Source organism: Heloderma suspectum, chromosome 1 (genome assembly GCF_057233095.1).
Source record: "Heloderma suspectum isolate Gila_16-S chromosome 1, 16-S_ref, whole genome shotgun sequence".
In the NCBI taxonomy this organism is placed as follows: Eukaryota; Metazoa; Chordata; class Lepidosauria; order Squamata; family Helodermatidae; genus Heloderma; species Heloderma suspectum.
In genome coordinates, this window is record NC_139458.1 from 163,985,446 (window position 1) to 164,006,681 (window position 21,236).

Here is a 21,236-nt window from a genome sequence, read left to right on the forward strand (position 1 = left end):
GCCCATCTTTGGACCGACTTTTAAGTAAGATTATATAAAACACACCTAAAGAGCAGGAAAGCTACTTTGTTCAAAGACAGCGCTCACCTGCAAGGCATTCAAGAAGCTTGTTTTCATGCTGAAGATGGCAGAAGTGGCCATTCAGAAGCCGCCCCCTCTCTTCTTTCTTCAGTGCACTGATTGATTTTAACAAAGCAAAATAAATGCAGTAGAGCACTAATTGGGAGCATCTAGTGAGATACTTCTCTTTGATTTTTATTGGCAAATCATTTACGCTGTAGTTCTTGCCTGCAAGGACAAACCATCAAATTAATTGCATGAAAGGTAATAAACAATTTGTAAACACTTTGCAGCAGGATTCCTTTTCAGGTAATTAAGAATAATGCCTTATCTTAGATGTCTGGGTGACCATTCCCCAGCCAGAAGCAGAGGTTTCAATAAGGTTACTTGCTGCATGAAATCATACTGCAACGTGATAGAGAACCGTAACAGAATGACAGCATTAGCTTAACTCAGAGCAGGGAGCCTAGTCTGCCCTGGCCGATGTCCAAGAGAAAACACTTGGGGTCAGGCGCCGTCTCACATTGCTCTAGGGGGGCACGAAGAGCTGCACTGTGGTCCATTGGACCTGTGCCAGAGCTGTATCAGGCTGAGCCATGACAGAATTTAGCTTCTGAGCTGTAATAGCTCAAGTCTTCTTTTGAATACTCAGAAAGAAAGAATGACTCTTCTCTCTCTCTGTCTGACACTGCCTGTCTCTTGCTCTCAAGTTCTGCAGTCAGTGACAGCTGCAAGGCAATAAAAGCATGTGTTTTTGAACTGCTGTCTCTGCAGGTAATGAGCTTTTAAATGGGGAAAAAATAGAGCCCTCAGTGTGATTTATGGAAGGACATTACTGGAAAAATTCTCAATATTTATGAAAATAGGAGGCATTTTTTGTTTCAATTCTTGTTGAGCCCATGGCACTTACTTTAACCCCCTCCTCCCACCCCCAATGAGCAGGAGTAAGCTCATTGCCATCAATGAAATATAAGCAAGAATAGTTAACTGAACGTTTAATGTGGGTTTAATTTCAATATTTAGAAGCATAGGGTGTTCCCCCCCCCCCACTTCTGTTTTGTTGCTTGTCTCATTGTGCTTCGCTTGGAATCAGTAACAGTGCTGCTACTGACATCAGATGGACTAAAATTTGCCACTCTTTTATGACATAATTCTGCCACTCTTAGTCACTTAAATAACCCCATTAGCCCCAGTGTCACTACCATCATGATGAAGTGCAGAAGGTTAAGACACTTACAAGTATATGCTGACATAATTACCCTTTATGAGCTTCTGAAGCTATTAAATGACTGAAGTTGCTGCCTATTCACTCGACTGCTGCTCAAAGGTGTGCATGTAATTTTGCCCTGGGGTGGACAGGGACATGTTAGATTTCTCATCTTTTTTATCCCAGCCAATGGGCTGGTTCTTTCTTGGCTAGTCAGGGTATCTTGCCGTGCCTGGAAAATATCTCATTCTAAAACATGATGCTGTATTGTATACTTCCATTATGGCAAAACTGAGTGGACTCCTGCCCATTTCTTGGAGTGTCTGTTTTAGTAAGAGCAGGAAGAGACGTAGACTTGCAGTAAAAACCTCTGCATGTTTACCACATTCTTTGCAGGTTCACTGTATTCACTGGGGCTTACCTCTCTAGAGGGTGTGTTAGGATTGCAGCCTTGGTAGAGGACAATGTCTTTACTTATTTATTTTTTATTTATTGTTGCTAGCATTTTTATATTGCCATTCGGTAAAAACCACCAAGGAAATGCACAACAGATTAAAACAATAAAAATAACAACTACCTCATACAAACATTAAAAACAAACAATAAAGCATAATTACAAATATATATATATTTAAAATAATACTATTATAAACAATTTTAAAAAGATGAGTCCTGACACCTTTTTTAAAAGCAGAGAGAGAGAGGGAGAGAGAGAGGACCAATCATAACTCTGAAGGGAGTGCAGTCCACAGTTTGGGAGCGATACAGAAGACCGCCATCTCACGTGTGCTCCTCAAGTAGCCTCTGAAAGTGTCAGTATTAGTGGTGCAGCTAGAGCCAAAGGCCTAGTGCCTCCCCCTGCCCCAGCCCAACACCTTGAATTGACTCTGGAAAACAACCACTGCAGATCTTTCAATATCAGAGTAATATAATCCCAGTACTGTGCACTAGTTAGCAGCCTAGCTGCTGCATTTTGCACCAATTGAAGTTTCCAGACGCTCTTCAAGGGCAGGCTCACATAGAAAACAATGCAGTAATCTAAACATGATGTGTCTAAGGACAGGATAATTGTTGCCCAAATCAGACTAATGGTAATCATATAATGGGGTAGCTTATTTCATAACACCATGTCCTAGGAGGGAGCAATAAGATCTGTTATACAGTAAAGGATCTACAAAGGGGTTGGAAGTTAAACCAGATTAACCTAACCTGGTGTAGGAAATTTTAATCTGTCTTCATCCAGGACAGCTAAGAGACATTTCTGGCATTTGTACCTTCTCCATATAAGTTATTGCATTTGTTCAAGTTAAGGAGCTGAACTGGATTTTGTCATGACTTTGGAGCAGGAGTCTTCAGACTCAGAGTCCTCAGCCATCTTCTTGGAAGAGGAGATGGATCCGCTGGCCCTCAGTCCACACCCTATCCACTGAGCCCTGATGAGGTCCTCTTCCACTGGACTCCAGTGAGTGGATCTCAGACTCCTTGGAGCATCAGAAAAGACCTGAGGGGCTTCCTCTGAAGACATTCCCACAGCTCCAAACACCACTGCCTGGAAGGAGTCAGTGGATGCATAAAATGGTGGCACTGGCCTTTTAACTGGCCAGAAGCAGCAGACAAGCAGCTAGAGAGTCAGAGTACAGGCCTTGACTCTCTAGCCCTTACTGTAAAGTTCTGGCCATTGTTCCAGGCCAGTGTTGACACAACTGGCTTCTTCTGCTAAAGGATTGCTAACCATGGTCCTGATCTGTTAACTACTGAGATCTGAATCAGCACCTCTATCCCTGTCCAGGGTCCTGGCCTTGCCTCAGCACCAATTCAGTTCTGCAACCCCAGGCTGACCTGTCTCCATCTTGCTTAGGGATTGCAATGGATCAGAACAGATTATTCAATTTTCATGGAAGCCAAACTCCCAAAAGGAGTGTGTCAAAGGGTCCAAACCATTTCCCCACATTTAGTCTGGCAGAGTCTTGAGTTGCAACAGCCAGGTGCCCCTCACGCTTGCTCCTAAGAACACATGTGCATTAGTTTAAGAAACCCATTAGTTTATTCTCATGCATACAAAACTGACATTTTCAGTCCTGGTCATGTGACAGTTTGATGTCTCAGATTTTCTCTTCTACTCCATCTCCTGAAGAAGGACCTAATTTGGACGATTTACCAGTTAGTCATTTTACAGGGTCTCATTTTCTCAGTAGGAAGGGTATGCCCTGTTAGTGGTAGTGGTTGTACTAGGACAGGGATGGGCAACCCTTTCGGGCCCATAATTTGGCAATTTGAGAAACTGTCATGAGCCCCACCACAAAATGGCTGCCATGGGAGGCATGGCTAGTCACAAAGGGCAAGTCACCTGCCCAAATGACTGTGTACAAGGTAGATGTGGGGCCTGAGCCACAACATACTAAACAACTCCTTTGATCCTTCAGTTCAGCACCTTTAATCTTGGGGGCTGGGCCACTGTAGAGGAAAGCATTGGTCTGCAGCCACCTGCCATCTTCATTTCCTCAGAATGTCTCTAAGCCCCATCAGCTTAGGGAAATTCATGGAAAATGAAGATGGCAGCAGCTGAAGGCTTTAAAGTGATTCCAGCTGAGAATATGTAGGGTTTTCCATTGAGGGGAAATCTGGCCCTTTTGGGGCCCAATGGAACCCTGCAGCACTCCCAACTCAGCCTATATTTGCCATCTGGGCCACGGGTTAGTTCTCCAAACCCAGGAACTTTATTATTTTTTTAAAAAAGTCTGCAAATCACAATTTGCCAAAATTGCAGCCATAAATAGCCCAATTTGCACAAAATCATGGGTGTAAATGGTCTAATTTGCACAAATTAGACCATTTATGCCCACAGTTTTGCGCCAATTGCTCTATTTATGGATGCGATTTTGGCAAATTGTGATTTGTGTAAATAAAAAACACCCATTTGGGCACCCCAGACACTTGTCACATGCCAAGCCGGGCCAGCTCGTGGAAGAGTGAGCCAGAGTCCAGGAGTCAAGCTGGCGAAAACCTGCCGACCTCCAGCCCCCAAATGGGTTTCTCCAACATCCCTAAAAATGTGTTACTTTTAAAAATAATAGTGGGAGGAGTAGGGCACCTTGGCAGAAAGGTGTCTGGGGGCACATTGGTGCCCTTGGTTATGACACTGCCCATACCTGGACTAGGATTTGGGGGGCTCTTCCAGTGCTATGATTCTCTGATTACATTTCTTAATTCCTAAACAAAGAGACATAAGGTACAGGTGCAGAGAAGCTGAATTCTGATTTGTTTAACAGGGTTGATGGTCAATGGAGCCTGAACTGTCTGTTCTGTAACAATATAGGCTGAAAAAAGATAGGTAAAGGAGTTTTGAGTTATGTTTTATTTTCAATTTATAGCTTAAAACAAAAAAAAAACTTTTAAACAATTTTCTTTTACAATAGGCAGTAAAAGGTTTCCAGTTCCTTTTTTAAAATAGGTGTCCAATTGTTGTCTACCTTCCTTTTGTGCAAACATGATTTTTAATGAGGATGATAGAATAAGTTTTCTTAAGCATTCACCATCTGAAACTTCTCCAATGTAAGGATCATGAAAGAGAAATAAATGTAGCATTCTTTTCCATTGATAAAGAACTAGATGCAAGAATCTTACGTGAAACAAAAGAGAGTTTACTTTCTTTGTTCACCAGTTGGTGTTACACAGCCGTCTCCCTCTACTTGAAAGCAAGAATGATATGAAGGCAAAAATGATAGAATGTTGTCCAAAGAAGCTTGAAAGAGGTATGGGCAGGAACTGTGAACATGGTTATGGCTTTTTCCCCCCTCATTTCCACTTCCTGCTGGTCCAAAAATTAATGAGTCAAGCTGCTTTTAAACGAAACAGTGGTCTGGCTCATCTTCAACCACATGTGTGGTTCCTCCCTAGGGCACATACAGGGTTCCTTTAGAGTGCTGTCAGATTGAGGCAAAGAACATGGCATGACTCATCCAAGCTATTCAAGGAGGGTAAAGGAGGATAATTTATTCTGAAAGGCAGTTTTAAAATCCATTAAACAAACAAATAATACTAACAATGATCCAAACACTCACCTGTTAGCATTTATGTAAATCTTTGTCTTATCCTGTTTTTCTAGCCATGTGACCCCAATATAATGCAAACACGGAGTCGGCATGTGTTGAGATCACCTTTAAAACCCAAGACCTGCCCTGAAACTTCACAAATGCAGCCCTGTGTTCTGAATCAAAATTGTTTTCAGTATCACTACAATTTAACAGGTAAGCACCCTTCACTGTAATTTGAAACGGAATTTAGTGTGTCTTTCACTGTGTCTTATCTTATCTGAAGAGGGAGGGCAGGGTGATAGAAGAGCATAGAACAGTCTTAACCAATCTGGTGCCCTCCAGATGTTTTGGACTACAACTCCCAGAATCCCTGACCATTGGCCATGCTGGCTTAGGCTGATGGGATTTGAAGCTCAAAACATCTGGAGGGCACCAGGTGGAGAAAGGATGGCATAGACACTAGGGACCCGGATTCAAATTTTCAGGAGGCCATTAAGTTTTCTAGGGGGCCAAGTTCTTGCCTCTAAGAAAGGTTGATTTGCTTCATTTTGTTAGACATTGGCTGTTTGGAGGATGAGAAAAACAAACCATTTTTGACACCAAAAAGAACTGTAGAACAGAGAAATAATATTATGAACGTGTCACCAGAATAATTTTTACAAACTGGCCTGCATTTAAAAGGGATTAACAAAAGTTATTTTTTTATTATTATTACATTTATATCCCACCATTTTTCCTCTTGCAAGGAACCCAAGGCAGCTTATATGGTTCTCCTCACCTCCATTTCATCCTCATAACAGCCCTGTGAAATGGGCTAGACTGAGAGTCAATGACTGGCCCAAGGTCACCCAGAGCTTTATGGCCATGTAGAACCTGGACGTCTAGAACTCAGCCTTTATGGCTGGGTAGAACCCAGATCTCCCAGGTCCCAGTCCAACGCTCTAACCACTATACCACACTGGCACTCCTTATGTCCTATTTAGGGATGTCAGAGAATTCCGCCATGGATCTCGGTGAGGCCGAATGCCAGTGCATTCGGCCCCCCGAACTCCGTGGCGGAACGGCCTGCCCCCCGCCCCCCCACGAATCCCCCCCGGGATGAGACTTACCTGGGGCGGATGTTCCAGGTGGCGGCGGCTCCAGCGGCGGTGGCGGCGGCTGGTCTTCCAACCGGCTGCTGCCACCACCATTTGCAGTCTGGAGGTGGGTTTTTGTTTTTTGTTTTTTTTACAGGAACATGATAGGCTACATAAAGATTTACGTAGCTTATCATGGCTAGGTTAAAAACAACAACAACAACAACAACCGCTTACGCAAATGGCGGCGGCTATGGCCGCCGCCATTTACGTTCCTTATTTTTGGCCGTCTAAGTCTATGTAAATATTTACGTAGACTATGAAGGCGAAAATAAAGGGGAATGCAAATAGCGTAGTGGGCGCTATTTGCGTCCCTTTTTTGATTCGCCGTTTTAGCCTACGTAAATATTTACGTAGGCTAAAACAGTGAATCAAAAAGGGACGCAAATAGTGCCTGCTACGCTATTTGCGTTCCCCTTTATTTTCTCCGTCATAGTCTACGGGGCCCCCAATCCGAAATAAGACCCTCAGGCCAGCCATGGAGCCAGAAAACGTGTCAAAAAGCGTTTTGTCATGTCCCTGACCATGGGCAGCCCTGAGCATGGGATAAAGTGGGCCATCTTAGAAAATAAGTCCTCCACCACCAGAATGGTGGTCTTACCTTGTGAGTGGGGCAAGTCGGTGATGAAGCCAAGGGAGAGCAGCTCCCAGGGGCCTGTGGGTGTAGGCAGGGGGCAGAGTAAGCTAGTGGGTTTGTCTGCAGGGTCTTTCACTCATTGACAGATTTCACAGGAGGCGACATAGGTTTTGACATCCCAACACACTCAGGACCACCAAAAGTCCCACGTAACTGCATATAAGTTCTTAGAGAAGCCAAAATGCCCAGTGGTGGAGGAGTCATGGCACTGACGGAGGACTTTTTCTTGGCGGTGTTTGGAAGGCACATAGACCCTGTGTGAGTGGTAAAGCAGCCCACCTTGCAGTGAGAAGGGGTACACCTGGGGTCGCCAGCTGCTTGTCCCAATTCTGCCACCTTATCATGCACAAGGGGATCCTGAGTTCCTTCGGTGTGAAGGAGCTCTGTCCAAGAGTGAGGTTCAACAGCAGCCACCAGACTTTGGCGGGGAAGGATCAGGGCAGGGGAGGGGCTCTCCTCACCCCCCAGCTGCAATTCTGGCTTACGGGAGAGTGCATCCGCCTGTTGGTTGTTCGTGGCTCTCATGTGGCAGATCTTGAGATTAAATCATGAAAAAAATAAAGACCACTTAATTTGATGCTGATTTAGGGCCCAGGCTGTCCAGAGATATTCCAGGTTACAATGGTCAGTTCTCACTTCAACTGGGTGCTATGCCCCCTCCAAAAGATGTCACCACGTCTCTAAGGCTGATTTTATGGCTAATGGTTCTTTCTCCCAGATGGTATAATTCCCCTCGGACACGCTTAATTTCTTGGAGTGGTAAGCACAAGGCTGCAGCTCACCCCCTGCTGTTCCTGCCTGGAAGAGCACGGCCCCCACTGCAAAATCAGAGGCGTCCGTTTGCACTACAAAAGGCTTCCATGGGTCGGGATGTAAAAGGATGGCTCAGAGCTAAATAGCCTCTTTAGCTCTTCAAAAGACTGTTGGGTGGAGGTGGACCAATGAAAGGGAGATTTCTTGCCTTTGAGGTGGTCTGTGAGAGGAGTTGTCAGTTTTGCATAGCCGGGCAGGAACTTTCTGTAGAAATTGGCAAAGCCCAGGAAACATTGTAAGTCCTTCTTGGAGGATGGAGACTGCCAGGAGAAGACTGCTTGGCCCTTTGCAGGATCCATCTTGATGCCTTCTGCTGAAATAATATAACCCAGATAGTCTAAGGATGTCAAATCAAAAGCACATTTCTCTAGCTTAACAAAGAGACGGTGCTCCCAGAGGTGCTGTAGGACAGCTTTCACATGTTGTTGATGTGAGTGGGGGTCCGAAGAAAATATAAGTAAATCATCCAGATAAATGATAAGAAAAGTGTCCAAATAATCCCAGAAAATTTCATTCATAAAACATGAAAATGTAGAGGGAGTTGATGCCAGGCTGAAAACGGCATGACTAAGTATTCATACGATCCGTAATGGCACGAGAAACTGGTCTTCCACTCATCCCCCTCCCAGATGTGAATCAGATTATAGGTGCCATGCAGGTCCAATTTAGTGAAAATCTTGGCTTGCTTCAAGCGCTCCAGCATCTCAAGGATTAGGCGGAGGGGGGTATTTGTCAGGGATAGTAATGGCATTGAGCTTCCTGTAGTCATGGATGGGATGAAGCTCCCTTGATTTCTTCTTCACAAACATAGTTGGAGTTCTGGCAGGGGAGGTGGAGGGGTGAATAAAACCGCACCGCAAGTTAGTGTGCAAAAACTCCTGCAGAGCTTGGAGTTCTGGCTCTGACATGGAGTACAGTCACCCAGCTGGGATGGCAGCTCCTGGGATCAGGTCAATGGCGCAATCATAGGGGCGGTGGGGGGGGGCAGTCGGTCAGCTTCCTTCTTGTCAAAAACATCCCAGAAAGCCGCATATTTTTCTGGTAGGTGCACCGGAGCAGAAAAGCTGCTTGGGGAAGACAAGGAGAGAGAAGAAAGGGTTAAAGCCTGAGCCGGGGCCACGCTAGCTCCCAGGAAACAATGCTGTTGACAGTAGGGGAGGAAAAGTGCACTTGATGAAGCTGCCAAGAAATCTGAGGATTGTGTTTAGAGAGCCAGGATATGCCCAGCACAATTGGCTATTGGGGCACCTTGGCCAGATGAAATTGAATTTGCTCGACATGCCCCTGGGAACAAAGGGTGACTGGAGTTGTAATATGAGTAACCGCTCCAGAAGAGAGAGGGTGCCTGTTGATAGTCTCTACTTTCAATGGGGCGGGCAGGAGCAGAGCAGAAGTATTGCATTGCCGAGCAAACGTTCCATCCATAAAACTGGTAGTAGCCCCGGAGTCCACCAGCCCTATGACATGTTCACTGGAAAGAATGCCGGTGCACAGGAAGCAGCAGATGGGACTAGGGAGAGACGTGTGGGAGGCGTACCCTGGTTGCAGATGGTCCCTCCTCACTGGAGACCCCCAACAGACTTGGGGGGTGGCCTAGTCAGGCTTGGGGGGCAGGAGGTGGAGAGGGAGGTGGGGCTGGCGGTCAGGACCAGCAGAATCTGGCAAAGTGACCTTTCTTTCCACTCCTGAAGCACCAACGTTTAGCGCGCCACCATTCCAGTTCTTCCAGTGACTGTGTGGATTGGGTTGCTCCTACTTGCATAGAGGTCTCCTCCACCCCTTCAGCAGGGCTGCAGGGGGGAGGGGGCAGCGGCCATGGGGGAATGGGAGAAGGGAAATCCTGGCTAGCAGAGCTCTTCTTGGCTTGCCAACATCCTTCCAGCTGACTGTTGATCTGCAGGCATGACTGGATGAGCTCAGCCAGTGTTGGTGGGCATGGCACTCACACTAGCTTATCTAAGATTCCGTCATTCAAGCCATCCAAAAATTGGGCTACCAGAGCCATATCATTCTACTGTAAATCCTGCATCAGCAAGTGAAAACTGGTTGCTTGACCTGAAACAGAGTCCTTGCCTTGCTTGAGGCGGCGGATATCCTGGGTTGCTGTCTCCGCACGAAGGGGATCACCAACCGCTGCCCATCGCATTCATCATCACCCTGGTAGTTCTCCAGCAGGGGATCATTTGTGACGAGAAGCACTGAAGCCCATTTAGCCACCATGCCTGAAAGCAGGTTAATGATAAACCCCACACGAATCTGGTCCATCTGGAAATCCTCCGGCCGGAGGTGCACATACAGTTCCGATTGGGTGCGGAAAATTTGAAACAGTCCTTTCTCTCCAGCAAATTTCTCCGGCAGTGCTACTGGGCATTTACAATGGGGAGGGAGCAGGGGTGGAGCGGGCAGAGCAGGTTGAGCAGCCGCCTGCAAGGCTTGAACGGCACCCGTCAAGTGATTGACCTGATCGCAAAGAGCCTGGTTCCCCTGTGTCAATGTGTTTAAAGCCTGTTCCATGGCACTGCCCAAGAGCACAGTCAACGGAAGAGACCAATGAAGAGAGGAGAGAGAGAAAGAGAGGACAGTGGGCAAGCTGTCACAATTCCCTTAGCCCCCACTTCACTTCAGTGCCCAAACTTTCACAGATGAGAGGCTTCAGTCTACAGCTTTTAATCCATTACTCGACAATGTTTGTAACCTGAGAAGCAGGCCTACTCATATCCAGACTAGCCTGGGAAAACACCTCCCCCATGTCTGATGGTTCTCCTTCAGAATCTGAATTGCTATCCCACTCCCTGCGCTCAGAAACACCCCTGACAGTATGTTCACTTAGAAGTAAGTCCTACTGAGTTCATTGGTGGTAAGGGCCAAAGTACACATCATGTTAAATGTGTATTTGCATGCATGTGTGTGTTTATAAACTGCAGCTTTGTAGGGCCCCAATCTAGATCAGGACAATGCCACAGGTAAAGAAGGACTTTGACCTGCTCCCCACAACCCCCCTCCCAAATATTGCTTTCTCCCCTGCCCAGGAGCTGTTATTTGCCCCAGGAGAGTAGGTGGTGTTAGAAATAAGATCGCAGCCCTGGTTTTTTGAGAACCCAGACCTGCCATTTTCAACTTTCATGATGAATTGTAACCATGTGAATGCTTCCACTGAACTGGGTGAGGTTATTCAGAAGCCCAAGCAGAAACCGTAGTGACATTGTGAGCCAAAGTAAGACTGCAGAGAATATAAAACAGGAATAGGTTTTTAAAAACAGTTTAGAGACAATGCAAGCATAAGTGGGTTCTAAAGGTTTAAGTAAAGGCAGAATTCGCATGTCAAATTACCAATTATTAGATAAGAATGTTAAAACTGTTCTTGTTGGTGATAACACAAAAAGAGAAAAATGCAAACCAAAAGTTATACTAACTCTACTCATAGAATCATAGAATAGTAGGGTTGGAAGGGGCCTACAAGGCCATCAAGTCCAACCCCTTGCTCAATGCTCAGAGGGTTTTCACACTGATTGGGTTGAATCCAGACCGGGGGAGCAATCCTATGACTGCTAGTCAGCGGCTAGATGGCCGTAGGATATCTGGTTTTCCAAGAACTGACCTCAGAGCCCATGCCCCAGAGAACTGACCTTCCCCCCCTTCTGCGCTGCCTTGCAGGTAGTGCGGAACAGCCCCATGCTCTGTGCTCCAAAGAGGAGCACAGAGTGGCCAAAATGGGGCATTCCCAGGGGCGTTCTGGGGCGGGGAAGGCAGAAATACTGGTACAACACATCCTATGTGTTGTCCAGCAGCCTTCTCCCCCACTCCGTCTTCCCGTGGCTAGACAGCTGAAATTGTCTGTCTAGCCGCAAATGCAGGGCAGGAGAAGCATGGAGGGAATGATCCCCTCCATGTTTCTCCTGCCCCTCATTGGATAGGCAGTTGCCTCCGAGTTTGGAGGCCACAGCCTATCCCCATAGGATTGCACCCTTAGTCATACTTAGAGGAGACCCATTGAAATAATGAGACAAGTTAGTCATGACTGTCTTAAGATGCATTGATTTCAATGGGTCTACTCTATGTATGACTAAGTCTGGAACCAACCCATTCTGTTTTAGTAGCATTTACCTCAGGGTCATTGCTGTCTATCAGCAGCTTTATATGCTTGAAGTATGCTGCAGCGATCCTAGATACTAAGTTAGCTTTGGTGATTTACTTCAAGACACTCCTTAGAAACCGACTTGTGACTACTTAGAAGTAGTCATTAGCTGTTCGTAAATTAAGCACAAGCAAAACATTTAGTTCCCAATCCAGTAATCTCTGGTCAGACACCATCATGCACAATACCCAATCAAAGCATTGGAACTTTGCTGCTTATAAGGATTTTTCCATTTGCCTCAATGCTGGATCATAAATGTGCATGCAATGGAATGTGTATATGGAGATATCTCTTCCATTGAAGTGAATGGGAAGCCCAAAATTGCAGCAGCTCAGCATATGATTGAGTGCAGCTATAGGGCTCTGAACATGGGTGTATGTGTAGACAACTCCTCATAAGTAAGAAGGAAAACACTGTCTTGACCTTCTTATTCCTGGTAACTACCATAGAAATCACACACGCACATCCATACAAACGTAACATTTTAAAGAAAATGGAGAGGCAAAAAGGTGACATCTTGATGGATAATCTTTTTACTTACACTTTGAAGACTGAAAAGATTTCCAGTTATTTATGATCTGTAGTCATTTTCAGCTTTACCTTTGCAGAATGATACAATGACATCAACAGCCTGTTCAAGTCGTTTACACAAGCTTGAGGAAGGCATTAATGTTTTTAAAAGCACTTTCTTTTATTTTTTTAAAGAATGAAATATGACTTGCTTTGTCGAACAAAATTCAATTGGAGGTTGTGACAAGCTTTGCTTTGAGGCAGTAGTACTTCAGAAAATGTTTATAACTTCGCTATCCAGGGAAGCAGCATCATGGTACTTGATAACGCATGGGCTGTTTTTAAATGATATATTTTATCGGCTCCAGACAGTGCACTCAGAGGGAATACGGTTTACTGAAACAAAGATTTGACCATCTAAGACTAGACATTAAAAAGAATTAATCCCTTTTCTTTGTTTCTGTATGATTTAATTGTGTTTAAAATTAAAAGATTCCTTCAGTAGTGGCTGGCAGAACTAAATGCAATTATGTTATGTCTTTAGACTGGAGCACATGTCAGCTAAATGAAAATGCAACCTGTGGACAAGGGATTAGAAGTCGCCTTCTGAGCTGCGTACGCAGTGATGGGACAACAGTGAATAAGAACTACTGTAAGCAGGTGAGGTTTCATGTGGGCCATCAGAACAGGAGTGTGTCAATTGAATTCTGCATGTTTTCAGATCACTTGTGTTGCATAGGGCAAAATCTAGCTTTCACAGGAAGGGCTTTGACTGTTTTGAGGGATCTTACTCATTAAATCATTTTAATTATTTGTTCCACTTGCTGCTCTCTGGTTATCATGTATCTCAGCATTCTGAACCACCTGGATATGGCTTCTGCATATCTTCATTCACAGCTCCTGTCAAAATCCAAAAGAAGACATACGTAAGGCAAAACTCTGTGAAAGGTTTAGATATTCACCTGTTACATAGTTACTTGGGGGCGGGGGGTAGATCTGTAGACCCAGGGGTAACTACCAAGAGTAAATCTGTATCTTTTGAAAATATTGCCCCCGCTATTGTGCCTGTTCTTTGAAGGCACTGCTAGGTGCTGACTGGAAGACAGGTGAATGGAATGTACACTACAGTGGTGCAGTTCGCATAGGCTTACAATCTAAGGCTTCAGTCCAATATTCACTTACTTGGGAGTAAGTCCCTGTGATGTTCCAGGGCGCTTACAAGGCCCTGGCCCATGGAGGTCAATGGGTAAGTATCCCAGCCTGTTTACTGAGTCAAGACATCCCCTCAAAATGGACATCTGCCACCACCTACAAATCTGTGGAGAGCAGCAGGACTCTCCTATTTTATACTTGGGTGTATAAATTAAAGACAACATGAGGAGTGAGACAGGTTTTCCTAGAATCACACAAAGAACAACACATCCATGCAATTAAATAAGTAAATATAGTTTTTATGGAAAATAACCAGAACAACTAATAATTTGATAATAAATTACAAATAATAATTCCATCTGATATCCTAACCTAATATAACTGGCTGTCCTCTTTAACAGCCAACTGAACCCCAGCCTTTTTGCAGCCCTTCCCTCTCCCGCCTAATCTCCCTAACCCTCAGCTAATTTTTCTAACTCTCCTCTAATTCCTCTAACTGTCATCCTCAGTTCCCATTTGCAATGGACTTTCTCAACTGACTCTACCCAGTTGTCACTCACTCTGGCCCCACCAACCACTCCATTACACTCCCCTGGTGTCAATCATTATTCTACTCATTCTTCTCTTACAGTCCCATTGAACTTAATAGGGGCCTCCTTCTCAGTAGACATATATAGAGTGAATCTGTATTGCGGCTATTACAGTCCAGGTGCTGCTGGTGCAAAGTACAAACACAGAGGGTGGGGGGAGCCAGTGTATAAACATCGCACGCATGAGCAAGTTGCCTTAATTCCTTCAGATGTGTGTTGCCTTACTGAAAACTAAATTTGTGTCTCAGCTCGGGTCGACTGGACCTGGTTCGGTGTGAAAATGACACTTGGCAAAGCATGAAGTGATCCCTGGGTGTTTTATTTTTGAGCTCCTCTTATTTCTCATTCCTTCCTTCTCATTCCTTCCTTGAGTGACAAGTGACTTATTCTGTTTCTGTTTATAGCTAAATTTGGAAACACCAGCAAAAATGATTATGGACTGCCTTGTGGAATGTGTAGTCAACTGCCAGTTCTCTGAGTGGTCTGCTTGGTCAGAATGTTCACATACCTGTGGCCTTGCAGGTAACTGTATCTATTAAGATTCTATCTACCTTCCCCTGAATAGAAACGTATTTTAAAACACATCAGTAATGAATGCTCCGTTTCTGGTCACAAGGCTAATTTTAAGTTACGTAGTAGGTTAAGTAACTAATGTTTTAATTAGTATTATATTTATTTTAAGTATTTATATAACCTTCCTTTCAACTACATAGCATTCAAGGTTATTACTATTAATGCTGTGAATATACAAGCTGCACTGACATACATTTTAGACACATTGTAAAACATGTAGTCATTATTTAAACATGGAGCAAACAATTAAAATATGATCTGCAAACATGTACTACATGCTTCCTAACAAACCCCATGTTGGGCTTATATTTCCTTTTACTTTGTGTCATTTGAAACAATCCATCATCAAGACATACTGAATCACTCAACTGTAAATATACAGTTTAGGGCCTGTCATACTGCTACAGTGGCTTTAATAAAGATAGTGTCTGAAGTAAAGTAATATGAAGTTGAAATGCGATGCCTGTAATGTGAGCATGGGAAGACATGCAACTTCAGGAGAAAGACGTTACATCAGTGCTCATTCCTTTCTGATTTCCTGTTTGTAAGTTGCTTCATGGTGAATGTTATAATTATTTGCAATTTTCAGTGGCAATTGCTAATGGAAACGCTTTGTATAATTTCCAGAGGGGTAGCCATATTAGTCTGTTGCAGCAAAAACAACAGAGACTTGTGGCACCTTAAAGACCAACAAATGTATTTTGGCATAAGCTTGTAGACCAGTTGCACGAAAGCTTATACCAGAATGAATTTGATAATGGGATTAGAATGTGACCCATGGTTTGAATGTTATGTGTTATGGACCTGGGAGTTGTGCAGTCATTGCAGCAGAGGTGGGGAACATGTGGCCTTCTAGCTGTTGGTGGACTCCCATCTGCCTTAGTCAACATAGCCAATGGTTAGGGATGTTGGAAGTTGCAGTCCAGCAACATCGGGAGGACCTAAGTTCCACATCCCTGCATTAAAGTTTAGTAGTTCCTGTTTATTTGCTGGTATTTTGGTGGTGGGAGGGAGGGAGGAGGGGCAACAATTGTGCTATCCTCACACTCTCTCTTATGTCCCATCATGGTGTTCAGAGATGAGAAAATGTTATTTTATATGAAGTGGCTGCTTCTGAAGCAAACCTTGTGTTTGCCAGAAACAAAGCACCCACTGAGCCACTGAAGGGGGAAAATGTGTTTGTGAAAAGCTCTGAGAGGCTCCCAATTGTCAAGTCTAGGACCAAAACAGTTGAGGAATATGGCTGAAATCCTATACACATTTACCTGGGTAGTAAGTCCCATTGAACTCAGTGGGGCTTACTTCTGAGGAGGCAGGTAGAATTGCACTGTAGTTCATGTTTTGTTTGTTCCTGCTTGGTCTTGTTTTGCAGTTGAACAGCTTAAAATGAAACAGTTTTGATGACATGTTAACACAAAGGGCTATCTTATTATCTTCAAATCTGGGACTGCTTTATTTTTTCCAAAAAAACCCTAGAAAGTGAAAACAATGAGTATTCTTGAAATGCAAAATTGTTTAAGACTTTAGGGATAATTTTAAAGGCACTTCACAAGTGAAGACCCTTCTCTTTCATCTCTGGACCTCAGGGACTAAATTTCAGGGGGTGGATTGAGAACCGTCATTCTGCCATTGTGGTCTCTTCTGAGCATGCTGTAACTAAGTGGAGCCATTCAGCCACAGTTCTGGCTTTCCCACACCTTATCATCAGCATCTAGCAACTAAGGTTCACACATGCAGGCTACACCCAGCAGAAGCTCTTGCAGGGCCTTGGGGGAAAGCTGACAACTGGTTAATTCTAATAAGTTATCGTTGTCCAAATGTGAGTGTAGATCTGTGCTTGTTTGAGCAGATAAATAATAGATTCTGATTCCAGTGGCAGACTCATTTTGAATGGATTTCAATGATAAAAGCAAATTACAAAAATGTCCAGAGAATTAAATATTTGGATTAGCCATTGACTTTTGGTGGGTTATCATCTGTTCTGCCAAACTAACATAAACAAACAATTCATAAATATTGATCACCAGAATCAAATAAAGTACAATATGGAAAGTTGAAACATAAGCGACTTATGCTTCTGCTTTTCCTGCAAAATGTGTGACATGAGAGATTGGAGACCATATCTGTGGTGAGATCTCTACAGCTCGCACATCTCACTGGAGATGATCCCTGACACACACCAAACACATTCCTAGACCTCTTTAGCAGCAACCTCACAACCTCACTCATTCAGGCAGTGGCTTCTCTGAGGCAGACAAATGGACAGACTCCATACTCCCCATCTTCTATTCAAAAGCCATAAGGTTATTCAGCTGCTGCTGCTGCCAATACTTGAAGAGGAGCTGCCCAGATCTTGTGGGGCAAAGGTCTTGCTTTCATTGGTTCCCTCATTAAAAGGGGCAAAGTGTAATCTACCCTCAGTTCATATGAGAAGCTAGGATTTTTAGTTACATCTGCAAATCAGATGTACTAGAATATCTGTGGGGAGTTTCCCCAAGAAACATAATTCAAGGAAATGGAAATATATATTTTTAGAAGATGGAAGTTTACCATGTTCAGTTTCTGTGTCCCTCAACACCAGCAATGCCTCTATTGTGTCAATCATTTCACAAACTAGTATAAAGTTTATACCATGGTGATATATTTTAGTGGATTAGTAGCTGCTCCAGTTGTTTTCAGTTTAGGTTTTATGTGGTGGAACTGTACACAAAATATGATTTGCTGTTGTTGCAATATAGGTGGTACTCTGATCTCCTGTGTATGTTTTGTGTGGTGATAAAAGGAGACCATTTTGATTTCTATAGCTTTTGTCAATAGTATTGTTTGGTTGTTTCTCTGTTTCTTTCTTGCTTAAATCTATGCAGGTCCCCTAAAATAAAATAGTGTTGCAGCTGTAATATTAAGCACATTATGGTATGGGTACATTACCTCTTTCTGCTTGGGTTATTTGAACTCTTTGTACTCACTGTAATATTTATTTTATCAGTTACATTTATATCCTGCCTTTCTTCCAAAAAGCTCAAGGTGGCATACATAGTAATAATGCCAGATGAAAATTCATTTATATGAGATTCTGATTTAAAGCCTTCCAAATATAAAAATAAAGGGTAATATCCTTTTGTGCCCATGCACTTGTGGGGCCCACCACTTGCGCAATGGGGCTTTGGTGCTTCTAAACATAACCCCCCAAACCCCTAGTTTCTGGAAACCCCTAGTTTCTGGAGTTGGTCAAATCAGTGGAAGTTGCAGAAGGGAGCTCCACTGATGCTTGTTATTTTAGAAGCACCAAAGCCCCATTGCACAAGCAGTGGGTCCCATGAGGGCAGCAGAGCCAGCAGAGGTGGAGCAACCCTTCTGGATACTGCACAAAAGTTCCCACTGCAAGATGAAATTCAGCAGATAAGGTATGTGTGGCTTCAACTTCATCCAATGATCCCACAATGTTCTCGGTTCCATTCACCAACCCCATCTTGCCAGCTAGTCTTACACTGGGTAGGCTTTCTCACAGACCCACATTGGAACCACAAACCCATATTGATACTTTTGTTCAAGATATTATATCTTGAACAAAATAACATTTGTAAAGGAAATCACCCTATTAAAAGTATCAAACCCATACAGATAACCATTTTACCACGCATTTGTACCTGATGTGTAATAAATCTTCCCTAGCACCAGGACTAGTAGGATGATACAGATTACCAAACTCGTTCCCAGGTCACCTATAGTGGCTCATCATTATGAATGAAATGTAATCTTCCCAATATTATCTAACAGGGCATGTTCTCTGAGTTCTTTATGCAGGATAACACATTTAGGGTGCAATCCTATACATGTTTAGACAGAAAAAGTCCTACAATGCCCAGCATCCCCAAGCCTGGCTGGGGCATGCTGGGAGTTGTGGGACTTTTTTCTGTCTAAACATGCACAGGACTGCACTATTCATGTATAAAATCTTAAAGATTTCCTTTAGTCTTGCTACTTTGCCTGACAGTACATGTCTGGCAGTTCACTAGAGAACAGTAACAATGAAGTCAATGTAGATTCAGCCATCCAAAGAGTGAAGTTCAGGTCCATGAGTTAAGTCAGACTCTTTGATCTTTAGACCAACTACAAGTACTGCCTTGCTAGGCATGGAAATTACTCTTCCCAGCAAGTAGACAGGATGTCCTTTGCAGAATGGTAATATATCTATAATAATCCAAAGCAATCTGCATTTACACAAAGGGATCCTACATATACAACTTGTATTTATAACAGGCTTGTTATGTTTTTCAGAAAGATGTGCCTTTAGGAGACATGCTATAATTTCGAACCAATTCTGATGCCACATTTGATATGGCAGCTGCTGCTTGCACTGATTTCTAGTGCAGAGTGCAGACCAGTGGCATAAAGAGAACTTTGCCAAAACACCCAACTCAGAATTGTATTCAGAAGCTCAGTGAGAACAGAGTTCTGCATGAGCTGTTGACCCAGACAGAGGTCATACCCAAGGTTGTTATGAAAATCAGGTTGCTCATCAACATTCGTTTTTCATCATGTGGATTGATTTGAATTTGAGGGTTCCTTCCTCAGTTCCAAAAGCTGGATGATGAACCTTGGATGTCTTTTCTACTGCACAATCCCTAATGCTTTTTAACCTTAGAAGCGATCAGGTACAGTTAACATGAGGCAAGCAGAAACCCAAAGGTAGCTGTTGCAAAATGATCAGGAAACAGAAAAAGTGAGCTATTCAAGGTAACATGTTCATATATATATATATAATGTACAAATACAATTTTAACAATATAAATACATGATGTAGATATTTCAAATAACTATAAAGTTATTGATTAACCATGATTTAAAAGATATGGACACAAACTCAAAACCTAAAGAGAGTTTTGTGTTTTTTTCACTGAAAGTCCACAGGAATTCAACAGAAAAATACATCAGCTCAACAGGCAGCCAGTTACTTAACCCATTTCAAGAGATGATCATCCAGTATTGCTGCCTTGAAAACTTAAAAAGCTTTTTTGTGAATATAAATGTGGAAGATGTATATGCAGACTTCCTTCATGTAATATTTGTAGATGCAGATTACTTAGGATAGGCAATTTTTAGCTATAGGTGTGTATTCTGTTTCCCAATGGGATATCCCATCTAGTCTCTGAGAAGAGCAATTTCAATGCATAGTAAAGAGTGTACATGCAGAGGTTCAGCAATTCATTAACATATAAGAAAATGCAGCTTCCCAATACTGCCTGAGCTAAATTTCTTATTGGGGTTTCACACAAAACACTGCAATATTATAAGAGAAGATGTAAAGCCAATCTAAAAATTAGAATAGGTGAGCTTGCCATGCCAAAATAAATTATTTGTGATTGAAAGTGTTTTAAAGCATAAAAGCCATAATGGAACAGTTCCTTAAAGGGGCATTCTTCATAGATTCACATGTATACATTTCTGTAAGCATGTTTTTTAAAAAAGATGTGTGTGTATGTGTGTATTGCTGTTAAGAGGATTGACTGAAGGCCTAATTCACAATGCAAGGGCACAGCAAGAACAATGCCTACCCTTAAAATAGCCATAGATGTCTATATTCCTAGTTTCTAAATTTGAGCATCATCCAGCTTCTTGGTGTATCTCAATCCAAATCTTGGAGATAAACAGTACCCTTGCATGCTGTCCATGCCAGATGTTTCAATACCAGGTGGCCCAAAAGTAGGTATACAGTTGTTTAGAATGTTGATGGGAGGGGGAGAGAATGTGTGAGTAGAAGATGTGTGGGTGGAGTCAGAATGACAGTTGGGAAGAGTGAGTGACAGGGAGTGACAGTTAAATCAGTTAAGTGTGGAGAGTGAGGGGAGTGAGGCCCTTAAGTAGGTATACAGTTGTTAGTCGTTTAGTTATTTTTTTTTACTGATATTGTGAATGATGGCAGCGAACCTGAGTCAAGAACAAAGAAAATGGATTCTAAAGCAGTACTGGAAGACTGAAAATGCTGAGCGGGTGCGCACAGCGTGGCAAGAAGCATCTGACACTCCTCCACCAACATGTCTGACAATTTATCATCTTAGAGATAAATTTGAAGCAACAGGTGCAGTGGCTAATGCACCAAAATCTGGATGTCCTAGGATGTCTATGACAGAGGAAAATGAGATGAGAGTTGCTCTGACATTTGTGAACAGTCTGAAAAAGTCCACACGACGTGCATCTAAGCAGCTATCCATACCTAGAACGTCCTTGCAACGCTTAATGCGTAAATTGAAATTGAAGCCGTACCATCCAAGACTGTTACATGGTCTTCTGGAGGACAACCCAGACCATCGGTTGCAATTCTGTGAGATGATGCGTAACCAAATCTCTAATGAACCAGACCTTCTTGATAAGATCATCTGGTCAGATGA

At 43.2% G+C, this 21,236-nt stretch overlaps 1 protein-coding gene across 1 annotated transcript in view; it reads left to right on the plus strand.

The window, feature by feature from the left end:
- THSD7B (thrombospondin type 1 domain containing 7B) overlaps positions 1-21,236 on the plus strand; it is a 645,752-nt gene that overhangs the window by 593,555 nt on the left and 30,961 nt on the right. Inside the window, exons 18-20 of the mRNA XM_084829626.1 lie at positions 5,373-5,514; positions 13,077-13,192; positions 14,679-14,796. Coding sequence (XP_084685752.1) covers positions 5,373-5,514; positions 13,077-13,192; positions 14,679-14,796 — 376 coding nt within the window. The remainder of the gene's footprint in view (positions 1-5,372; positions 5,515-13,076; positions 13,193-14,678; positions 14,797-21,236) is intronic.